The 21,161-nt window shown below is 48.0% G+C and overlaps 1 protein-coding gene across 1 annotated transcript in view; it reads left to right on the top strand.

Annotated features, from left to right (window-relative positions):
* The first annotated feature begins 1,919 nt into the window (after window positions 1–1,919).
* FER1L5 (fer-1 like family member 5) overlaps window positions 1,920–21,161 on the top strand; it is a 50,259-nt gene continuing 31,017 nt past the window's right edge. Inside the window, 13 exon segments of the mRNA XM_007470228.1 lie at window positions 1,920–2,004; window positions 4,048–4,100; window positions 4,694–4,785; window positions 5,491–5,599; window positions 7,236–7,290; window positions 7,750–7,859; window positions 9,816–9,944; window positions 11,123–11,185; window positions 16,820–16,850; window positions 17,471–17,586; window positions 17,817–17,940; window positions 18,374–18,426; window positions 19,862–19,930. Coding sequence (XP_007470290.1) covers window positions 1,920–2,004; window positions 4,048–4,100; window positions 4,694–4,785; window positions 5,491–5,599; window positions 7,236–7,290; window positions 7,750–7,859; window positions 9,816–9,944; window positions 11,123–11,185; window positions 16,820–16,850; window positions 17,471–17,586; window positions 17,817–17,940; window positions 18,374–18,426; window positions 19,862–19,930 — 1,089 coding nt within the window.

The raw sequence follows: 21,161 nt of genomic DNA, 5'->3' as shown, positions 1-21,161 counted from the left end.
TCTTTCCCTGGCACTTATCTTGGGCCTTCGTTCCGCTGTTTTTTTTCTTTATACTCTGATCAGCACTGTGTATGGATTTGTATCTTTTCTCTGCCCCTCTTCCTTCCTCAGCACACCAGGTTTATCATTTTTTTCATTCTTTGCCAATTTGGGAGGTGATAAATGGTATCTTGTTGTATTTCTTTGCTTATTAAGGAGGTTGAATTTTTTTTAACATCTTTTTTGTTTTTTGGGCTTCTGAGTCCAATTTGGCAAAGTGATAAACAGTATCTCATTGCGTTTCTTTTTTTTTTTTTCATAAATTTATTTATTTATTTATTTATTTTTGGCTGCATTGGGTCTTAGTTTCTGTGCGTGGGCTCTTCTCTAGTTGTGGTGAGCGGGGGCTACTCTGTTGCAGTGCGTGGGCTTCTCACTGCGGTGGCTTCTCTTGTTGCGGAGCATGGGCTCTAGGCACATGGGCTTCAGTAGATATGGCTCACGGGCTCTAGAGTGCAGGCTCAGTAGTTGTGATACACGGGCTTAGTTGCTCCGCAGCATGTGGGATCTTCCCGGACCAGTACTCGAACCCATATCCCCTGCATTGGCAGGCAGATTCTTAACCACTGCGCCACCAGGGAAGTTCTCATTGTGTTTCTTTGATTATTAAGCGGGCTGAATTTTTTTACATTTTTTTTTTTTTTTTTGTCCATTTGGACAATCATCTAATCTATACTTTGCCCCATTTTCCTTTGGAGTATTCATCTTTTTCTTATTGAATTATAAGAGCTGTTGCAAATATTCCCTACTTTGATATACCTTTGAAGGTATATTTTTCTGTACAAGAACCTTGAATTTTATGCGGTCAAATCTATCGGTCTCTTCCTTTTCCTGGGTTTGCCTTTTGTGTCATGCTTAGTTTGGAAAATTATTAACAAAGCAACAAGCATTGTGTTGTGTTTACATTTCAAGAAAAACTGTCAGGAAGTACATTTTAAACCTGCTGAAAGCAGTCCTAACACCAAGATCACACATTGTTTTTTTGGTTTTTTTGCTCTAAAACATACCCATGCATGTTTTAGAATGGGTAGTAAGCTTACTGCTAAATTGTTTCATTAACTAATACACTTTTTGAAAACATCTATTAATTTTCACGCTAACTATTGGATAAGGTATAATTTATATAATGTTCAACCCTAAAGCAGAAAAAGCTTAGGGACAAAAAGAGCAATGGCCCTGTTCCATCCTCATGCTGAGAGGCCTTGCGGGCAATTAAGATGCCACAGCAAGATAATACGTCAGTGAGATTTTTCTTTAACCTTACAAACCCAGCTGGCGTAAGAGCTCATCGATGAGAAAGCTAGTTTCTGTTGGTTTAAGAGAGACTCATATCTAGACTCTTGTTTCCTTTAGAAAAAAGGAGGCCTAAATGTTTGCTTCTGCATCAGGAAGGACTTCTGAAACACCACTGAGATCGTCTTTGATTTCCTTATTTCTTTTCTCAGCTCACCTCCCTTCTCTATTTTCTCACCTAAACTGTGTGACTTTGGCAATGATTCACTCCAGATAACTTGCTTGTATAAAGAGCAGATATTATCCTTCTACCTGATCTTGAAATCAGAAGGACTGTAAGAACGAGAGAGAAAAGAGAACGGAAGGGGGAAGTGCAGTTCAGCCAAACTCTTCTGTTTCTACAGCCCTGGGCACCTCAAGCCACTGGCTTCGTACCCTGTGATTTCTCCTTCCTCCCATTCTCCTCATTCCTCTCCAGAACCAAGAACCACCACCCAAGAACCACCGACCTTTGTGACATCGCCTCTCTTGCTAAGCAACACACTCGGGACCTTCCTCACCCCCTGAGCCCTGGGAGAAGCCTTGGACCAAGGTGCTCCAAGAAGGAAGCTTTGCCAGAGAAGAACGGAGGGAAGTAGGTGGAAGAGATGCTGCGGCTTGTCGTGTGGTCAGCCAAGATTAGCCCACCCCTGAGTCCCCCACCCAGACCCTGCGTGTCCGTGTACTTCAGAGGTGAGAGCCAGGAGCCCCGAGAGGCAACATACGTTCAATGAAAAACTAGATTTATTGGGGCTTCCCTGGTGGCGCAGTGGTTGAGAGTCCGCCTGCCGATGCAGGGTACACGGGTGCGAGCCCCGGTCCAGGAGGATCCCACATGCCGCGGAGCGGCTGGGCCCGTGAGCCATGGCCGCTGAGCCTGCGCGTCCGGAGCCTGTTGCTCCGCAACGGGAGAGGCCACAGCAGTGAGAGGCCCGCGTACCGCAAAAAAAAAAACAAAAAAACTAGATTTATTGGTGACCCTACTAGGTAAAAGATGCCCTGTATCACAGAAAGATGAGGTAGACACCGTCTGGCTCTTTCAAATTTATCATCCTTGTTGCTTATTTCTCTTAGTATGATTCCTCTGCCTCCCATTTTTTCCGGAGAATGACTGCTGGAGAAAAAGAAGATGAATACTTCTCGAGTTTCTTCTATGAACTAGGGCTGTGCCACAAACTGAGGTTAAAAAAAACCCAAGTACCTGGTTCATAGGATGGCTGTGAGGATTTGAAAAGATAATATACAGACAGGTCTTTGTACAACTTCTAGTAATAACTGCTCAATTGTATGAATTACTTTTCTAATCAACAAAGTCTTATCATAAATATAATGATTTTTGATCCTCACAACAATTCTATGAGGCAAGTTTTATTGTCTCAATTTTTCATAGATAAGGAAAAAAGTCCAAGAAAGGTGGGAGGGGTGGTGTAAAGGATTTATGAGAGAAAAATGAAAAAGGTTAAGTGTATCTATATAACAAAGAGCTGGGAACAAAAAGGGGAAAAGGGAAAGAAAGATGAACAGTCTGTTGGAGGAGAGAAAGAGGGGTGTGGACACAGGCAAATGAGGTTTTCCAGGAAGTGTGGGGAGTGCGAAAACTGGGGCCAAGAGAAAATAAGACACAGTAGTGTCCTCTTTCAGAAGACTGAAATTCCTTTAATTTTTTTCTGGCCTGTGAAACTCTGCTTGCTGAGTACGCTATCACTCAGAGATGGAACACTCAGGACTCCAGGTGCACAGGGTGATGCAGGTTTATGTACCCAGTTTGCGGGTTGAAAGAGGTGTAGTGGAGGTTCAGCATGTCTTTGCCCTGAGACTAATTTTATGGTGAGCCGGGGAACAGTCTGATTCCAAAGCCATCTTCCCCGTCACCTCCCAGGCATTGTCCTCCTCCCAGAAATCTCTCTTACAAAGATGCCTACAACCCAGAATCCTGGGTTTGCCCCCAGATTTGCCCACACATTTTTATAACTGAATGTTTGTTTGATATCTTTTATTCCTTTTTCACCTGTCGTTTCCAGCCCCGCTTCCCCCATACACCATCCACTACAGTGTCCCGCTTTCCCACTTCTGGGGAAGGCATATTTTAGTGGATAAAGAGCTGTCAACCCATTAGAGATATTTTGGGGTGTATTAGGGTACACTGGCTCTGCTCCGGTCACAACGGAACCCTTAAATCCCAGTGCCTGAACACAACAAAAGTTTACCTCTTGCCCACACCAAGTGCTGCATCGACTGTGCAGATCAGGCAACAATCCCGAATGACTCCTCCAAACAGTATTTTAGGGACCAGCTGCTCTTTGCTTGTGGCTGCAAAGTCACCAGGTACCACCCAGCAGATGGTGCGAGCGCATGTGGAGAGTGGGGAAGAGAACGAAGACTCTCATGGGAGATTTTGGGAGCCAGTCTAGGCTGTGGTGAGCATGGATCCCATACTTGGTTGGCCAGAATGAGTCACACGGCCGCACCCGGCTGCAAGATGGCTGGGAACTACGTACCCAGGAAGAAAATGAAATGAAGACGTAACATTATCTGTCACATGGGGTGATGTCACTCTTATAAAAAGTGAGAAATTTTGAAATCTCCAGAGTAGGAAAGAATCAATGCTGTATCACATCTGCCAATGTAGACTTGATGTTTTCTACATCTAGATAAGTCCTACCCCTCTTTGCTCACTTGAACCTAGACTTTGAAATATTTCCTACCACCAATGCCGGCCCCTTGGTGTCTTTGCAGATGTCAAGAGGACAACTCATGAGGTGGAAGGCAATCACCCCATATGGAACGAGGTAAAACACATCAGGCAAGCGCAGATGAGGCAATGACAAGCCCAACAGTGAGGCTGGGTCCAGACCGTGCCCAGAAGTCTAGGGAGGGGACAGGGAGCCTCATCAGCCTTTCTCAAGGCCAGAATATCGTGCCCTGTGAGTAGCCTCTAAGCTGAGAAGTCTGTGCAGGTCTCAGGGCCGTAGCAGCCACATCTGCCCACAGCTCTTGGCCTATCTCACCCACGCTGGGGATGGACCCATCTTGTCCAACCCGGCTGTCCTGATGTTCCCAGAAACCTGAAACAGAGACAGAGCTCCTTGTGTAGGATCCTCTCTCATCTCCCATCCATCCATGTCCCCCCACCCAGTCCCCAAACCCCTTAGCTACTAACAAGCCCACAATACTGCAGTTAAGCTGTGGGAGTCCAGGTAGGATGCCTGGTCCCTTGGTGAAGGTAGCAAATGCCATCCTCTTAGGAAATTAGACTTGAGGGATATTCCTCAGTTTGAGAGAAACACAGTGCCAGCCCGTTCCCTGCATCTTTTCTAATTTCCTAGGAGGATGGAAAAGGGAGGGCAGAGGGAGGATGCTGACCTGTTTGTGCCTCCCACAGACCCTCATCTGGCACCTCTGGAACCGCCCCCTGCAAAAGGACTCTTTCCTGCAAATCACCCTTGGGGACATGGGCTCAGTAAAGAAGGAAAGGTAAGGCAGAGAGAGAGACAGGAGGAGCCTGATTCTCTGACTAAAGCTACGGCAGATGCTGCATCTCCTGTCTCTAATCTGTAACTCACTCAGATGCAAGGACCAGAATCCACTCCAGACAGCTAATGCAAAAAAAACAAAGGGGGGGGTGGTGTGTATGAAGGCTAGGTATATAGATGGACAGGTCAACTAGAACTAGGAAACTGGGGACCCAGGGGCAGTTCTGTCTCTTCTGAAGGCACAGAATCTCAAATCTCTTTCTCTCTGCCCAACCCTGGCTTCTCATCACAGCCCCATTCTAGTGCCTTACTGAGACTGGGGCTATGGCATCCCAGGTCAAAATTCCCAGGACAGAGAATCTGACTGGCCCAGCTTTGGTCAGGTGCCCACCTCCTGGTCCAATCAGCTGTTACTTGGCACAGGTCCCATTCAGGAGGCGTGTGGGTGCAGAGCTTCTGGGAAAAGGCTGGGCGGGGCAGAGCCAGTAACTGGGGTGCCCACTGTCCAGGAAGCCCCAAAGCCAATTCCCAGAGAGTTGAGAGCCCTCTGGTGGATGTTCCCAGTCAACAGCATCCTTCCTTAAGCCTCGGTGGACAACACAGCTTCGAGGAGAGAAAGACATCTCTGGATAAAGTCATGCCTGGGACGGAGAAGGGCACCATTTCCTCTGGCTCAGGAGCTCACACCTGCTCTTTGTCTCCCCAGGTTCATTGGCCTGGCCACAATACTGCTCAAACCCTTGGTGAATAAACCAAGTAAGATCCTTTTCGTGAAGGACCTGACCCTGCTCAACCATTCCATGATGCCCACAGATGTGAGTCGGGCCCTAGGAAGGGTGCGTGGAGGAGTGGGGGCAGCTGGTGAAGCTGAGCTACCCACTCCAGCAGAGTCCCAGTGTGCCCCCAACCCAGAGAGCACTTTCTGCTCTGCGGGGAACCCATCACACTTCCCATCATCTCCCCAACTTCCCCATGCTGCCCTCCGTCCACCTACCCACATCTCCACCCTTCATCCACCCATTGAGATCGAGTATTCAGTTGATTGTCCCCTGGTGTCAGCAACTATGCAAGGCCTGGGATACAAAATTGAATGAAGCCCACATCTGTTGTCACTCTCGGTGACAAGTGCTCCAGCACATGTATATTGGGGTCAGTGAGCTATTTCACTGAGGTCAGGAGAGAATGAACAATTCCACTTGGGAGGGAATGGAAGGCTTTACAGGGGAGGTGATTAAGATGTGTGGAAACACATGAAGACCAACCAGATGAGAACAAGCAAAGGCGATTTATTCAGAGCTTGCTATATAACAAGGGAGTCAGCCACCATCCCTTGGTTTTGACAGACTCAAAGGCAGGCAGAGGAGTGGGAAAGCTTTATGGTAGAAAAAAGGGAAGGCTTCAGGTGTGCCCTGATTGGAGGCTGCTGCTGTCGGGAAGCTGTAAGTGGACCAACTAGAAGCCGGGCATCCTATGCGATCGCTTAGGGGTGCATATTTTTCTTTCTCCCATTGGTCCTGAGCTAGAAGAGGGGATAAAATTAAGGGATCTATCCGTTATTAATCAAATCCCGACTGTTTGTTGCTAGAGTTGGTGGTTGGACTTCCTATGAGTCTGACTCACTGCAGGCTGACTTCCTGGGCTGGTTACTATAGATATCGTGTTAGTTTCCTGAGCTGATTGCTACGGAATGCCTGTCAGAGTTCCATTTTTATGGATGGTTTTTAAGGAGGGGCATGAGTTTGCCCAATGGACAGGAAAGGAAGACAATTCAAGGCAGGGGTATAAGGTACATGTGTGAAGGCTGGAGGGAAAAGAGGCTGCACTGCAGGTTCAGGAGGGTGGGCTGCCTGCACTGCTGGCACCGGGGGAGGGGGCGGAAGGGGTGTGAAGGTCAGGGAGACCTGAGACTGGGTAGGCTGCCAGGGGCCAGAGGTAAAGGGCGTGTGGTCCATGCTGATGAGTTGTGACTTTACCCTGATAGTTTAGAGCACTTAGGGAGTGTTTAGGGGTCGATTCTGACGATGGTCTGGAGGATGGACGGGCAGTGAGAGTGCTTGCAGGCAGGAGGTCAGTTAGGTGTTTGCTGGAGTTCCCACATGAGGTCATAAGACATTGGGCTCGGAGGTTAGCATCAGTGGTTCTAGACTGGTCTCAAGTCAACTCTCTCTCTCCTCCCCACCCCTCTGCATCCTTTTCTGTCACCACCACTAATGTGTGCCTCCTCTATTCTTCAAACCCCATCCATGGTAACCCATTGCTCTCTCCCCACCGGTTTATAACCTCCCTCCATCCCAGACTGCACAGGCCCCCATGGTGTGGTCCTGTGCCATGGCCAGCATCACTCCACCCGGGAAGACTGGGTGTGGCCCCTGCCAGGCTGGACCAGGTTCCAGTGCTATGATTTGGCCAAGGACTGCAGGATCTTACAGCTCCCCTGCCTTTGCTTTGCAGTGCACTCTCACCCTACAGGTGGCCCTTATGACCTACAAGGATATCGAGAAGACAGGTATGTACTTCCATGGGGCTAAGCCCTGCATTTCACCAAGCATAGCTGGTTGGGCTCTTGGGGATCTTGGAGACCCAACCATTGAGCCCTACAGAAGGATAGTGACCAGGTTAGGGTCTGTAGGCCAGATCTCCGGACACCTGTCTGAGGTCACCTGTCCTCCCAATGTGTCCACTTGTCGTCTGTAGACAGAAGACCCAGCCTCCAATGGGCTGCAGAGAGAGGCAAGGATGGCCATTTCCAAGGGCCCCCATATGTAGAGCGTGAGGCCCAGGGTTGCCCATGGCGGGTGGAGACCATGGGAATGTCTGGGGAGGATGTGTTCCCTTGTCAGGGCCTCTTGGCCATGATTTTAGTCAGGAGCTGGTCACTGGGGATAGAACCATGAAATGGGGGAAATGCCTCCAAGTCTCCTGAGCCCCAGCCTCTGAAAGCCCACCATGGACTATGTTTCCCCAGGAGATGAAGACCACCTGGCCATAATGGCACAAGAGGTGGCCAGGCAGAAATGGATGTCTCCCAGCTCCGCCGTTCACAAGGCTCTGTCCCCAAAGCCTCAGCATTTCCAGGTGAGGCCGTCCAGGGTGAAAGGCCACGTGATTTGGCCGACACCCTCACTGTGTTCCCAGGCCATCCCTGCCTCTCCACACGGTCATGGAGGAAGGTCAGGGCTTCAGATTGGTTTCCAGGTCCTCAGATCTTCACCACAGCCTCTGCTCCTCCAGGGGCCATTCTGGGAAACTTCTGTGGGTGGCTGAGGCTGGAGCCAGTTCCAGTGAGACGACAGGAAGCACTGTGGGCAGTGCACACCAGGCCCTGGCCATGCTGGGGAGGCAGGGCTGAGGCCTGGACCCTGCCCTTCAGGAGGTGGCAATACAAGGCTAGCCTTGGGCAAGGAGAAATGAGCTGCACAGCAGAGGCTGAGGAGAGTTCGAGGGGATCCCTAGGAAGCTCCAGGGATTCTGGAACCCCCATACCATGGCTTACCAACTTACTTCTGATCTCTAGCCTGTAATCTAACATTTCTGCCATGGTTGGAGCTGCTCCCCAGCCAGCCACGTGCTCAGGAGACTGGGAGTCATCCTTGGCTGCCCCTCCTCCCCCCACCCCCCGCCCCGCATCCAGTCAGTGGCCAAGTCCTAGCTCTTCATATCACCTGACCACACCCATTGCTCCATTGCCTCTTCCATCCCCTGGTCCCAGACAACAGCATCCCTTCTCTGGACCACCTTGAATAGGCTCCTCCCAAACTCCCAGCCCCCAGGTCTCTCCTGTCCATTTTTCAGTCCAAGTGGTCTTTCCAAGATGTCATTCTTGGGACTTCCCTGGCAGTCCAGTGGTTAAGACTCCACGTTCCCGAAGCAGGGGGCATGGATTCGACCCCTGGTAGGTGAATTAAGATCCCGCATGCCACATGACGCAGCCAAAAATAAATAAATAAAGTCCTTCTTATGATGCCATGCGTGTGCCTAAAAATGTTCTTAAAAATGAGGACTCCCAATGTTTTCAGGACATAACCCAAACTCCTTACGATGGCTTCCCAGGCCCTTGATAACCCAAGCCTGGCCTGGGTTATCTGTCCCCTGTCCCTGCCCCGCCCCACCCTGCTGTAACATCCTGCACAACTTACAGTCCCCACTCTCAAGACTTTCTCCCCAGCCGCCAGGCCTTTGCACGTGCTGTCGCCTCCTTCGGAGAACATTCCCTCTCCCCATTGGCCCTGTCTCTCTTCACAAAGCTAGCTGGCCACAGGATAGAAGGTCAGCGTGCCCAAATCACTACCCTTCCTATGTACTAGTGCGTAGGGCAAAGTTCTGACATGAGGGCTGCTTGCCTGGTTTGACCACTCTTGTCTCTGATGGTCAGGTAGCTGCTTGTGTATTAATCCTTGAAGGGCCCCTGGACTTGATGGAGACACAGGAGGCCTCATGGAGAATGGCCGGATCCACTGGCTGGGCTGGGAGAGCTGCGTGCTGTTACTACCTCTAGTCACGACAGGCTCCCACGACTGTGCCCTGCCAGCCGCCGCCGTCTCCAGTTCCTTCCCCTGAGGCCTTAGCCAGCCTGGATCTTACGGGCTCTTCTCCCTCCCACCTTCTAATTCTAGGCTCAGACTTCATCGTGCCTTTACTGAGTCTCAGGAGAGTATATAAAAGCAGCAAAAGAAGAAATCACAAATCAGAGATCAAATCACAGATCATAGATTCAACTGCATAGAACTTTAAAATGTTCGATTCCCTAAAAAGATCGCAGACAAACATAAAAAGACAGCAAAGTGAGAAATGTTAGACTTTATTCTGTAACAAGTCCCTACCACTCAAGAAACACCCAAGATGAAAAGGGCAAAGTGGAGGTGACAGTTCCCAGAAAAGGAAAGAGAAGGAAACATGGCCTTCCCAGGGCCCATGGGGTCGCTTTCTATCCGCAGTAGATGTTTCTTATCAGAACATATTGTTCTTCTAGAGAAGAGCCCCCACTGCGGAAGGGGAGCCCAACGTCGAGTTCCCCTGTTTGCTCCTCTGCAGGTCCGAGTGAAGGTGTTTGAAGCCCGGCAGCTCATGGGCAACGACATCAAGCCGGTGGTGAAGGTGGTCATCGGAGGCTACCAGCACCACACGCGGATCAAGATGGGAAATAACCCTTTCTTCAATGAGGTGGGCAGCACATGCCCTTCAGAGCCGAATGGGGGCACTCGGGCCAGGAGGGCCAGCCAAGGGCTGGGCATTTCCTGCCGGCAGCCAGCAAGCTTGCTCCCTGACACGGGTGCTTTCACTTGTTTGTTCCACAAACTCTTACTGGGCATGGAGGGCCAAACACTGGGCTTGGCACAGGGAATAGAGAACGAGTAATTCCGAGCCCTGCATGGGTGGAGCCAGTGGTCTGTGCGGGGCCTCCCGCACATGTGAACACATAAAGGATGACAATGGGGCAAGACTGCGGTGCCCAGGGATTGCAGCCGCAAAATGCAGGCCCTCTGTAGCCCTGGCCACTGCAGAAGCCCCACCTCATAGCATCGTGTCTGACACAGTAGGAACTCCATGAACATGCGCCGAATTAATTGATGACTAGACCACCAAAGAAAAGATAAAAGCACGGTGGAGCAGGGGTTGGAGAGGACTCCGGAAAGGCAGGATGGGGAAAGATAATTCAGGAAAAGGAATACAGTTCTCAGAGTCCTGGAAAGGAGAAGCAGCAGGGCTGGTTGGCAGAACTGTAGACACGGCTGTAGTTGGAGGGGAGTGGCCGGAGGTGAGCCTTCAAAATGCCCTGGGGCCCCGTCATGGATGGGACTTGGGAGCCATGGAGGGATTCAAGCAGGAGAGTGACAGGGCCTGGTCTGCATCTGGGGGAGGAGGTTCCGGCTGCAGCAGGGAGTGGGGTGGAGTGGACAGACAGGGCGATCTTTTTTTTTTGGGCCGCGTTGCTCAGCCTGCGGGATCTTAGTTCCCTGACCAGGGATTGAACCCAGGCCCTCGGCAGTGAAAGCGCAGACTCCTAACCACTGGACCACCAAGGAATTCCCAGGGCGATCTAGAAAGAAGCGGAGGCTTGAATCTCCATCCCAGGGCAGTTAGCTGTGCCTTGAGCTGCTTCTGACAAGTCCTCCAGGGATCCCTTACCCCGTCCTTTTCTGGATAGAAAACCCCTCCAGGACCTGGCAGGCCTCTGCTTCTGTGGGAGGAGCGTGCGGGTGGTAGTGAGCTGAAAGCCATTGAAATGGGCAAACAGCGGGGAAGAAACCTGCTAGTCTGAGGCTTCAGGCTTGCGGAGTCCCTGGGGGAAGTGGTGGAAGGAATGTCTCCTAACCACACCCCGACTCTCTCTGCTTCAGATCTTCTTTCAGAATTTTTATGAGGTTCCTGCAAAATTCTTTGACGACACCATCTTAATCCAGGTGAGGAGCTGGACAGGATGGGTCCACTTTCTTTTCCCACCTCAATTCTGGAAAGTGCGTCAGCCCCACATCCTTACCTGTAGAGCTAGAGTCACATCAGATGGTCTTTCTGACCCCAAGGCAGCACCTATGCCACCTTCTTTATCCCGGCAACCAGACACCCCATTCATTCATTCATTCAACAAATGTTATGGAAGGCCAACTGATAGGCCCTGAGCTCAGCTCCGAGGTGAACAAAGCAGCCCTTTCCCATGTGCCAGGATTCTCATGCCACCCCTCAAATGTCCCCTCAACATGGGACATCCCTTTCTCCAATCAGAGGGAGCCTGGTAACAATGATGAGCATGTATTTATCAAGTGCTTCCTATGTGCCCAGCACAGGGCTAAGGAGAGCAAGGCTTCTCCCTTGAAGAGTTTACATGTTCTTGAGAAATAGCCAGGACAGCATGCAGTGGAGAAAGTTGAGTGCAACAATTTGCTTTGTGGAGATCAAGTGAATTGTCCTCTCTGATCAATTTCCTCATCTGTAAAATGGAGCTGCAATATATGAACTTCACAGGGCTCCTCTGCGAATTAAATGAGAAAAACTACATGGAACTGTCAGCCATTAGGAAGCATTGAGTAAATCCTGGAGAATCCAGATGTGCCCTTATGATTCCTCCCATGGGGCTGGGGGAAATTGGGCTTGTGAATAACTGAGATCTTTCTGGAAACTCCCCTGCAGGTGATGAATTCCTCAGTGATGAGATTCAATGCAGAGATCGGGAGATTCCAAGTGAGCACTGGATGGAGGAGGCGCGGTTTGGTGAAACCGTTACAGTGACCCACCCTGGGCTCTATGTCTAAGTCTAGGGGAAAGGATTTTGATGCTACAAGATCCAGATTTGGATCCATCTACCAACTGGGTGATTTAGACAAGTTATTTGGAGCCTCTACTTCCTCATCTGTAAAATGGGGATAATAATATACTCAACCCACAGGGTCATTGTGAGGATTAAAGTATGTAACATTTATGAAAGCGCTGGGTGCCACGTTGAATCCCCCCACACTTGTAACGCTGTGGAAGCAGAGGACTCAAAAGGTCAACCAAATTGCTGGAGAAACCTAGAGAAAGATTGCTGCCTGTGAAGACAGTAAAAAGATTTGCTTTGGGAAAGACCCAGGTTGAGAAGTGAGGAAAGTTCACACAGTCATGAAGGGCTAAACTAAGGTTCTCCAAATCCAGGAAGATCAGGAAAAGTTAGGGTTGCCAGATTAAATACAGGATGCCCCAGAAATTTTGAATCTTAAACAACAGGTACTTTTTAAATATAAGTATACCCCCAGTATTTCATGGCTCCTCATGAAATATTGCTGGGGACCTACGTATACTAAAAAAGTTGGCGTTGTCCGAAAGCGGGTTGGAAAATAATTTCCAGACATAAGGCAGAATGTAAAGAAGATAGAATTTATTAGAGGGAAGGGTCGCTGCCAGAAAAGAGGGCCAACTTCCTAGTAGTCTGGGAGAGTCGAGCCCAAACGTGGGCTATTGATCAGTTTTTATAGCCAGAAAACAAAGGAATGGTCCGAGGTGAAATTTTCCTTTACCGATTGGTCGAGGCACATATACCTTCCTTCTATAGGGTGGGAGTGGGACAGGGCAGATGCCTTTCCTTACTTGGGACAGGTCCTGTTGCCCAGGCAGACGTCGCCCAGGTGGGCTCAGGAATTTTGTAACCATGGTAACATGGTAGGGAGGGTGATTAAGAGTCTAGTAAGGGGGGTGTGCTGCTGAAACTTTTTCAGGCAGGGTCGTCCTTTGTCCTTGAACCACCATTGTCCTTAGAGCACCACATTGTTTATCTGTAATTCTAATTTAAGCTGCCATCACATCACATCACATTTTCATTTGCTAAATCTGGCAACTCATGGAAAAGGGCCCAGCCCTTGGGAAAGACAAATTTAGGGCAAATCAAAGTAAGGTTTCTTTCTCACTACAGATCTTGTAATAAGCACGCGAAGGGTCATGACCTGCCCCTCCCCAACCTAACCCTCAAGAAAGCAGCACAGGTTTAGAAATTAAGAGATTCTAGAGAGGCTAGGTAGCAGGAGGTCAAAATGTGCTTTTTTTTTTTTTTACATCTTGATTGGAGTACAATTGCTTTACAATGGTGTGTTAGTTTCTGCTTTATAACAAAGTGAATCAGCTACACATATACATACGTTCCCATATCTCTTCCCTCTTGCGTCTCCCTCCCACCCTCCCTATCCCACCCCTCTAGGTGGTCACAAAGCACCGAGCTGATCTCCCTGTGCTATGCGGCTGCTTCCCACCAGCTATCTATCTTATGCTTGGTAGTGTATATATGTCCAGGACACTCTCTCACTTTGTCACAGTTTACCCTTCCCCCTCTCCGTATCCTCAAGTCCATTCTCTAGTAGGTCTGTGTCTTTATTCCCGTCTTACCCCTAGGTTCTTCATGACATTTTTCTTTCTCTTATATTCCATATATATGTGTTAGCATACGGTATTTGTCTTTCTCTTTCTGGCTTACTTCACTCTGTATGACAGACTCTAGGTCCATCTACCTCACTACAAATAACTCAATTTTGTCTCTTTCTGTGGCTGAGTAATATTCCATTGTATATATGTGCCACATCTTTATCCATTCATTTTGACAAAGGCCACTGTGCGACTTCCAGACGATGACCGACTGTTGAATACGTTTTAGAGGTCAGGGGAAAACCTGAGCTTTTAAAAATATATATATTCCTTTTTTGGAAAATTTCAAACATACACAAAAGTAGAGAGAATGGTATCATGAATTCCCCCATCCCCATCACTCACCTTCACCGATTCATTGTCAACCATGTCATCATATTTTATCTACACCTGGCCCTCTCCCTCTCCCCTACAGATTTTTTTTCTTTTTTTTTCCCCCCTACAGATTTTGAATCAAATCTCAGACATCATTTTAGTTTTAAATATTTCATTACCTATTTCTAAAACATACAGATTTTATTAAGCATAACCGAAGACAATGACTACATCTAAACACCTTTTTATAATTCCTGGAGAGCACTAATATCTAGTCAGTGCTCACCTTTCCCTAATTGTCTTGTGAATTCCATTTACAGGTTGTTCAAATCAGGATCCAAACCAGGTGCACACATTGCAGTTGGTTAAAATGTTGTTTTTAGGTGTATTTTATTCATCTGGTCCTGCCCCCCAGTTTACCTTTTTGCCATTTATTTGTTGAAGCCCCTGGGTAGTTTGTCCTGCAGTTTTCCCTCAGTCTGGATTTTGCTGGTTGTACCTCCAGGGGATCAGTTCTCACGTCTCTCTGCCCAGGTATTTCCTATCTAGAGGCTAGATCAGACTTGGGTCAATTATTTGGCAAGATGATGTCACCAGGAGACACAGAACGGCTGTTGGTGTCTTTTTATGTTGTTAACAGCTATTGATGATCACTGCCTAGATCTATGGCCTCGTTAGAGGTGACTGAGTTTCATTTTGCTTTGTTTTCTTCTAGCTTTATTGAGGTACAATTGACATACAATGAATTATACTATTTTATTTCATCAGGATCTTAGTCTCCCGACCAGGGATTGAACCCGGGCCAAGGCGGTGAAAATGTTGAGTCCTAGCCACTGGACTGCCCGGGAATTCCCTATACCTATTTTAAATGTATAATTTCATGTTTTAAAATATGTACACAACCATGAAGTCATGATCACAATCAAGATAATGAACATATCTATCACCCTCCAAAATTTCCTTGTGCCTCTTTGTAATTCTTCCCTCTTCCCCCAATCCTTCCTGCTCCCATCCCCAGACAACCACTGGTCTGCTTTCTGTAACACTGCTTTGTATTTTTCTAGAATTGTATATAAATGGAATCATACAGCATGTACTTTATTGTTTTTGGCTTCTTTCAATCAGCATAATTATTTTGAGATTCATCCATGTTGTTGCATGGATCAATAGTTCATTCCTTCTTATTGCTGAATAGTATTCCATTTATGGATATACCACAGGTTGTTGATCCATTCGTCTGCTGGTGGACGTTTAGATTGTTTCCAGCTTGGCGCTATTAAAACAAAGCTGCTGTAACACTGATGTATAAGTCTTAGTATGGACCTATGCTCTGATGTCTCTTGAGTAAATATGTAGAAGTGAAATGACTACCTCATATGGTAGGTGTGTGTTTAACTTTTAAAGAAAATTCCTAGCAGTTTTTTCCCAAAAATTCCAGATAGGTTCTACCATTTTATATTCCCACCAGCAGTATATATTAGAGTTCCAGTTGCTCCACATTCTTATGCAAACTTGATACTGTCCATCTTTAAAATTTTGGCTCTTCTAAGTATGTGTGGTGGTATCTTGTTGTGATTATAATTTACACTTCCCTGATGATGTTGAGCATCTTTTCAAGTATTTGCTATCTAACTTCTTTGATGAAGTGTCTGTTCAAATCTTTTGCTTGTTTTCATTGGGTTGTTTGTTTTCTTACTATGGAGTTTTGAGATTTTCTTATATATTCTGGATACAAGTCCTTTATCAGATAAATGATTTGGAAATATGTTCTCCCAGTATATGATGTCTCCTTTCATTTTCTTTTCTTTCTTAAGGGTTCTTTTTTTTTAAAAAAATTATTTATTTATTTATTTTTGGCTGTGTTGCGTCTTTGTTGCTGCACGCGGGCTTTGCGGCGAGCAGGGGCTACTTTTCGTCGTGGTGTGCGGCCTTCTCATTGTGGTGGCTTCTCTTGTTGCAGAGCATGGGCTCTAGGCGCACGGCCTTCAGTAGTTGTGGCATGCAGGCTCAGTAATTGTGGCTCACGGGCTCTAGAGTGCAGGCTCAGTAGTTGTGGGGCACAGGCTTAGTTGCTCCACGGCATGTGGGATCTTCCCGGACCAGGGCTCAAACCTGTGTCCCCTGCATTGGCAGGCGGATTCTTAACCACTGCGCCACCAGGGAAGCCCTCTTTCTATTTTCTTAACAGTGTCTTTCAAAGAACAGAAGTTTTACATTTCGATGAAGTCCAATTTATCAAAATTTTCTTTTATGGATTGTGTTTTTGTTGTTGGATCTAAGAAATCTTTGCCTACCTAACCCAAGGGGCTGACTGAGCTTTAAAGCAGGCCTACACGCAAAACTTGGGGCTTGCTCTATGGACCCTTCCAAGGGTGGCCTGAATGTTCTGCGGTACCTTGCCCCACACCACCTTCAATCCTGTACTGCATCCCCCAGGCCTCAGGGAGTCAAAAACTGTCTCCCAGGGGAAAGGGAGAACCCTCTCTTTGCCAAATCCTCCCTTGACCATCCTCTTCCCCAGGACGGGAGACACCTTTCCCCACCCCCCCAGGGGTAGGGAAGAATAACGCTGTGTAGGCCAGCAGTGCTGGTGGTGGTCAAGAATCCTTTCAATCCAGGCCACCTCACTTACTAGTTGTAAAACTTTGGGCTCTTCTCTCAAACTCAGTATCCTCCTCTGTAGAGTGGAGGTGATAATGGCCTCCACTATGATAATGGCCCAACTTCCAGGTCGTTGTAAAGATTAAAGGAATTAGGGTGGAAAAAGTACCCCTACTGTCATCAAGTTGGTTGGCTGGAGGCCCTAACTAATCCTTACTCTATTCTTGTCTTTTCAGACTGATATTGGGTTCATCTACAGCTCTCCAGGTAGGTAGCAGTTGTTGGAAATACGTGTGTCTTCTGAGAAAAACCAGGTCAGGTGTTGAAATCATCTCAAAATCCCTGTATGTGCAACACATGGGGGGAGAGTGTTAGAAGATGTGAATTATTTTCTGTAGTTAACATTTTACTCTATTTCATGGTATTTTATCTTGTTTTATAATAACATCTTTCGCTACAAAAATCAAAGCATCTCTTTGGGTCAAATGCTAATTTTTTAATTGCAGCCTTGGCTTGAATTTCTATCTCTCTATGCCAGTGTTTGAATTTTGAGTAGACCTGACCATAACATACATACCAGGTTGAGGTTGGGACTTAGGGTTGGGGAAGAGATTTGCCTCTCTCAGACCAGGACAGTAACAACTATAAGTTCCCTGGATGGGAAAGCGGGGCGGGGTGGGGGGGGGGGGGGCCCTATTTCCTAATGGCAATAGCTGGCAGCTTTTACTTAAAGGTAGGAGTGACTCCCATTTCCCCCTGCCCCTGGCTGGGAACCAGAATGTATGAGACATGTTTCCACACCCGTCTCCTACAGAAGCAAAGGCTGGTTTCAGGGAAGATGAATAGAGACTGGAGGCTGGTGTCCCATGGGCCCTCTGCCTCTCCAGGTCACACACTCCTGAGGAAATGGCTTGGCCTCTGCCAGCCAAATGAACCCAGCAGTGGTGTGAGAGGCTACCTGAAAGTCACCATCTCTGCCCTCGGTGTGGGAGACCAGGCACCGGTGAGGCTGTCCCCCCAACACCCCAGGAACATTTCCTACCCTGGCTGCCTCTGTGGGGCCCCCCATGGGCCCCCCAAGAGGCCATTGCTCTTCACATGCTTTCATTTGTCCACTGTCTCCCTTCAGGGTTGTCCATCCCCACCCCAACCAAGCGGAAAGTTGGGGAAGCCAAGTCTGGTGGCCATGACCTCCCTAAGACTCTGACCCTATTAGCTCTCTGGTCTCTCCAGGTAGATCAAAAGCTGACCTATAGGGCTGATGACACTGACATTCAGATCTTCAAGTCATCGGTGGTGCCCATCAATATGGCCTACTTACAGTTCTTCATCTACTGCGCCGAGGATCTCCACCTCAGTCAGTCAGGGCGGGGGAGGGGGTGACCCTGAGGTTCCCTACCTGGTGGCACTCTGGTTTCTCCTGGGGCTCCCCAGTTCCGTCTTGACACTACGATTTGGGGTGGGGGAGAGAGGGAGACTGAAATCTGCCAAGAATGGTTTTATGAAGGTCCCTTTAAAATGGGCCATGTGCCCCTGCCCTGTCTTTGATGCCCAGATGCAGACTCAAGGTTCCCTATGCCAGGCCCCACCCCCACTGCTGTTGTGTGCCAGGACACACAACAGCACATGGAGACAGAGTGGAAATGGGAGGTGTCTGCCCAGGCGGCACCAAACCAAATTATGGGGGAGGGTTTTAAGTTGTTCTGTCACTTCTCCATTTCCTTCTCCTGAAAAAAAAAAAAAAAAAAAATGCTGCTATCTCAGAAATCTTTTAACTTCTTTGCTCTTAGAGAAACACCACTCAGTGAGTCCTATGTTGGAGGTGGAACTAATTGGGGAAAAGGTAAGCGTAAAAATGGTCTGAGACTTAGAGAAATTGGCACCTAAAAAAAAATGGTGTGGAGGAAAAGTGGCCAGGACCCCAGGTGTTGTATCCCAGTTCTTCCATTTATGGGTGATATGATCCCACTGGACCCGGGCCTCTGTGAAGGTGGAGGCCATGGCTTAGTCAGCCTGTATCCCAGAGCTGTGCCCAGTGCCCTGCATAGAGAATATGCCCACCGAAAACCAAACATCCAAATGCACGAATGAGTGGACAAGTGGATGAAACAACATGCCCGCAAATGCACAACATTGAAACTGTCACCGTCCGCTTTGGACCTCAGTTTCTTCATCTAGAAGTTGAAGGTTTTGGGCAAGAGAGTTGCTGACATTCCATGAACCTCTATGAACATATGGTAGCATTTTCCAAAGGGTGTTGATGGATGTTATGTGCAGAAACAAGATCACATGTTCAAATTTGGGGATTTGTTAGATTTGTTTCAGAATTCATCAACCATCATTTCCACCATATTCTACCTATTAGAAGAAGTCATTAAATCCAGCCCATACATGAGGGGAGGGAGGTTAGTGTCCGCCTTTTGAAGGGGAGAGTACCAAAGGGAGGTGTGGACATATTTTGAAGCCACCACACTGAGTATTTATTTCCCAATGAGTGGTTTAGGAACCCTGGAAGTAGGTGAGATACTGTTGGGTGGCAGAGGCATACATTTTTTCAAAAATTTTAATATTTCTGTGTTTTTCTTAGAGTGTATCAAAAGGTTTAAGCAGTTCAACTAACCCTTGGTTTCACTGACATGATTGCTTAGAATAAGGCTAGGTTTAAAAATGAAGTCAAGTGGACTTCCCTGGTGGCGCAGTGGTTAAGAGTCCGCCTGCCGATGCAGGGGACGTGGGTTCGTGCCCCACTCCAGGAAGATCCCACATGCCACGGAGCGGCTGGGCCCGTGAGCCGTGGCCGCTGAGCCTGCGCGTCCGGAGCCTGTGCTTCGCAACGGGAGAGGCCATGACAGTGAGAGGCCCGCGTACCGCAAGAAAAAAAAAAAAAAAGAAAAAATGAAGTCAAGTGGTGTTTTGGAAAGGGGGATACCATGAGCATTGTTATTGCTGACTTTTTATTGGGATCTTAGAGTTTATCTAACAAAATCTACGTGTTTGCACTGATGTAATAAAGTTAGTAACCCTGTATCTATTTAAAAGTTAATTGAAAGCTGATTTAAGGGAAAATATGAAGGAGTCTGGATCTAGGTAGCTACTCAAAGGACCAGAGCTGTAGCGGATGAGAAGTTGTCAAAGTGTCTTTGGACCAGGGATTCCCATGACCAGCCCTGTGCTGCAGACAGGTTCACCTGTGGGCTGGACCAGAAGGGCTGGGAGGTGAGGCCAGTGGAGGGAGGAGGGGACAGGCTGGCACTGACACTGCTTTGGGATGTTCCCAGCTCAAGACACACGTGCGGATGCAAACCGAGAGCCCGATATGGAACCAGATCCTGACCTTCCAGATTCAGGTATTGCTGTGCCATCACGCCCGCCCTCTTCCTCCTGCACCACAAACAGAAGGGGGTTTGGGTGTTTGTGTGGGGGTGTGGATGGGAGGTAGGGGCCACGAAGCACGGCGGGAGGGGGCGGGGACTCTGCCTGATAGGGAGCATGAGGAAGCCCAAGACATATTACAGAGAACCTTACATGAAATGAATGGGGGGAATTTCCTGGCAGTCCAGTGATTAGGACTGTACGCTCCCACTGCTGAGGGGTTCGATCCCTGGTCGGGGAACTAAGATCCCACAACCAGTGCTGTGAGGCCAAAAAAAAAAAGGGAACCAATAAATGACCCAGGTGATTTCAGCTAATGATCAAGGAGGCTAGGTTAAAAAAAAAAAAGAAATGGGGTTTCCCTAGTGGCACAGTGGTTGAGAGTCTGCCTGCTGATGCAGGGGACATGGGTTTGTGCCCCGGTCCGGGAAGATCCCACATGCCACGGAGCGGCTGGGCCCGTGAGCCATGGCCGCTGAGCCTGTGAGTCCAGAGCCTGTGCTCCGCAACAGGAGAGGCCACAACAGTGAGAGGCCTGCGTACCGCCAAAAAAAAAAAAGAAAAAAATTGAATGGACCCTACAACTGAACTTTCCAGAGAACTTAAACATGCCCTTTCACCTACATAAAAAAAAAAAAAAAGCTATCACTTTCAAGACCCATTCTAAACTGTATTATGCATTTTCTTATCTTCTAGGCAATGTGCCCTGAATATAATTATAGCTCTTTGTTGATGGCTTAGAGGCACTACAGGAACACAGTTACATGCTGGCTACATGTAGTGTGGGGATGTTTGTTCCTACATTAAATGGCCCCAGTATGCTCTTCTTTGTGGGGTTCTGTAGTCTGATTTCTAAAGCCTTTCAGTCCTTCTCAGTCACCTATCAGCGGTATGGATGACAGTTTTCTCCAAGCCCTGGGAGAGCCTTGATTGCCTTTTGACTCCACGCCAGGCTTCTAAGAGCTGTGTGTAAAATAAAGGTATGCAGTGTGAGAGAGGACTTGGGCACTCCCATAAGTGAGAGTGTACAGAACTTTGTGTGGCAGCTGTTTGGCTACCCAGAGAGTGTTTTGCTTTCGTTATACCTACCTTACATATGTGTGACGTGAAATTAGCTACCCTTCTGTGGACCCTCCTCCCTGCTTCTTGTAGAATCTTCTGCCTCTTCGTGAGTCACCTTTTTTTTTTTTTTTTTTTTTTTTTTTT

This window comes from Lipotes vexillifer, unplaced genomic scaffold, assembly GCF_000442215.2.
Source record: "Lipotes vexillifer unplaced genomic scaffold, Lipotes_vexillifer_v1.1 scaffold1139, whole genome shotgun sequence".
NCBI lineage: Eukaryota > Metazoa > Chordata > Mammalia > Artiodactyla > Lipotidae > Lipotes > Lipotes vexillifer.
The sequence above is the reverse complement of the archived record's forward strand: the minus strand, read 5'-3'. Positions and strand labels throughout refer to the sequence as shown.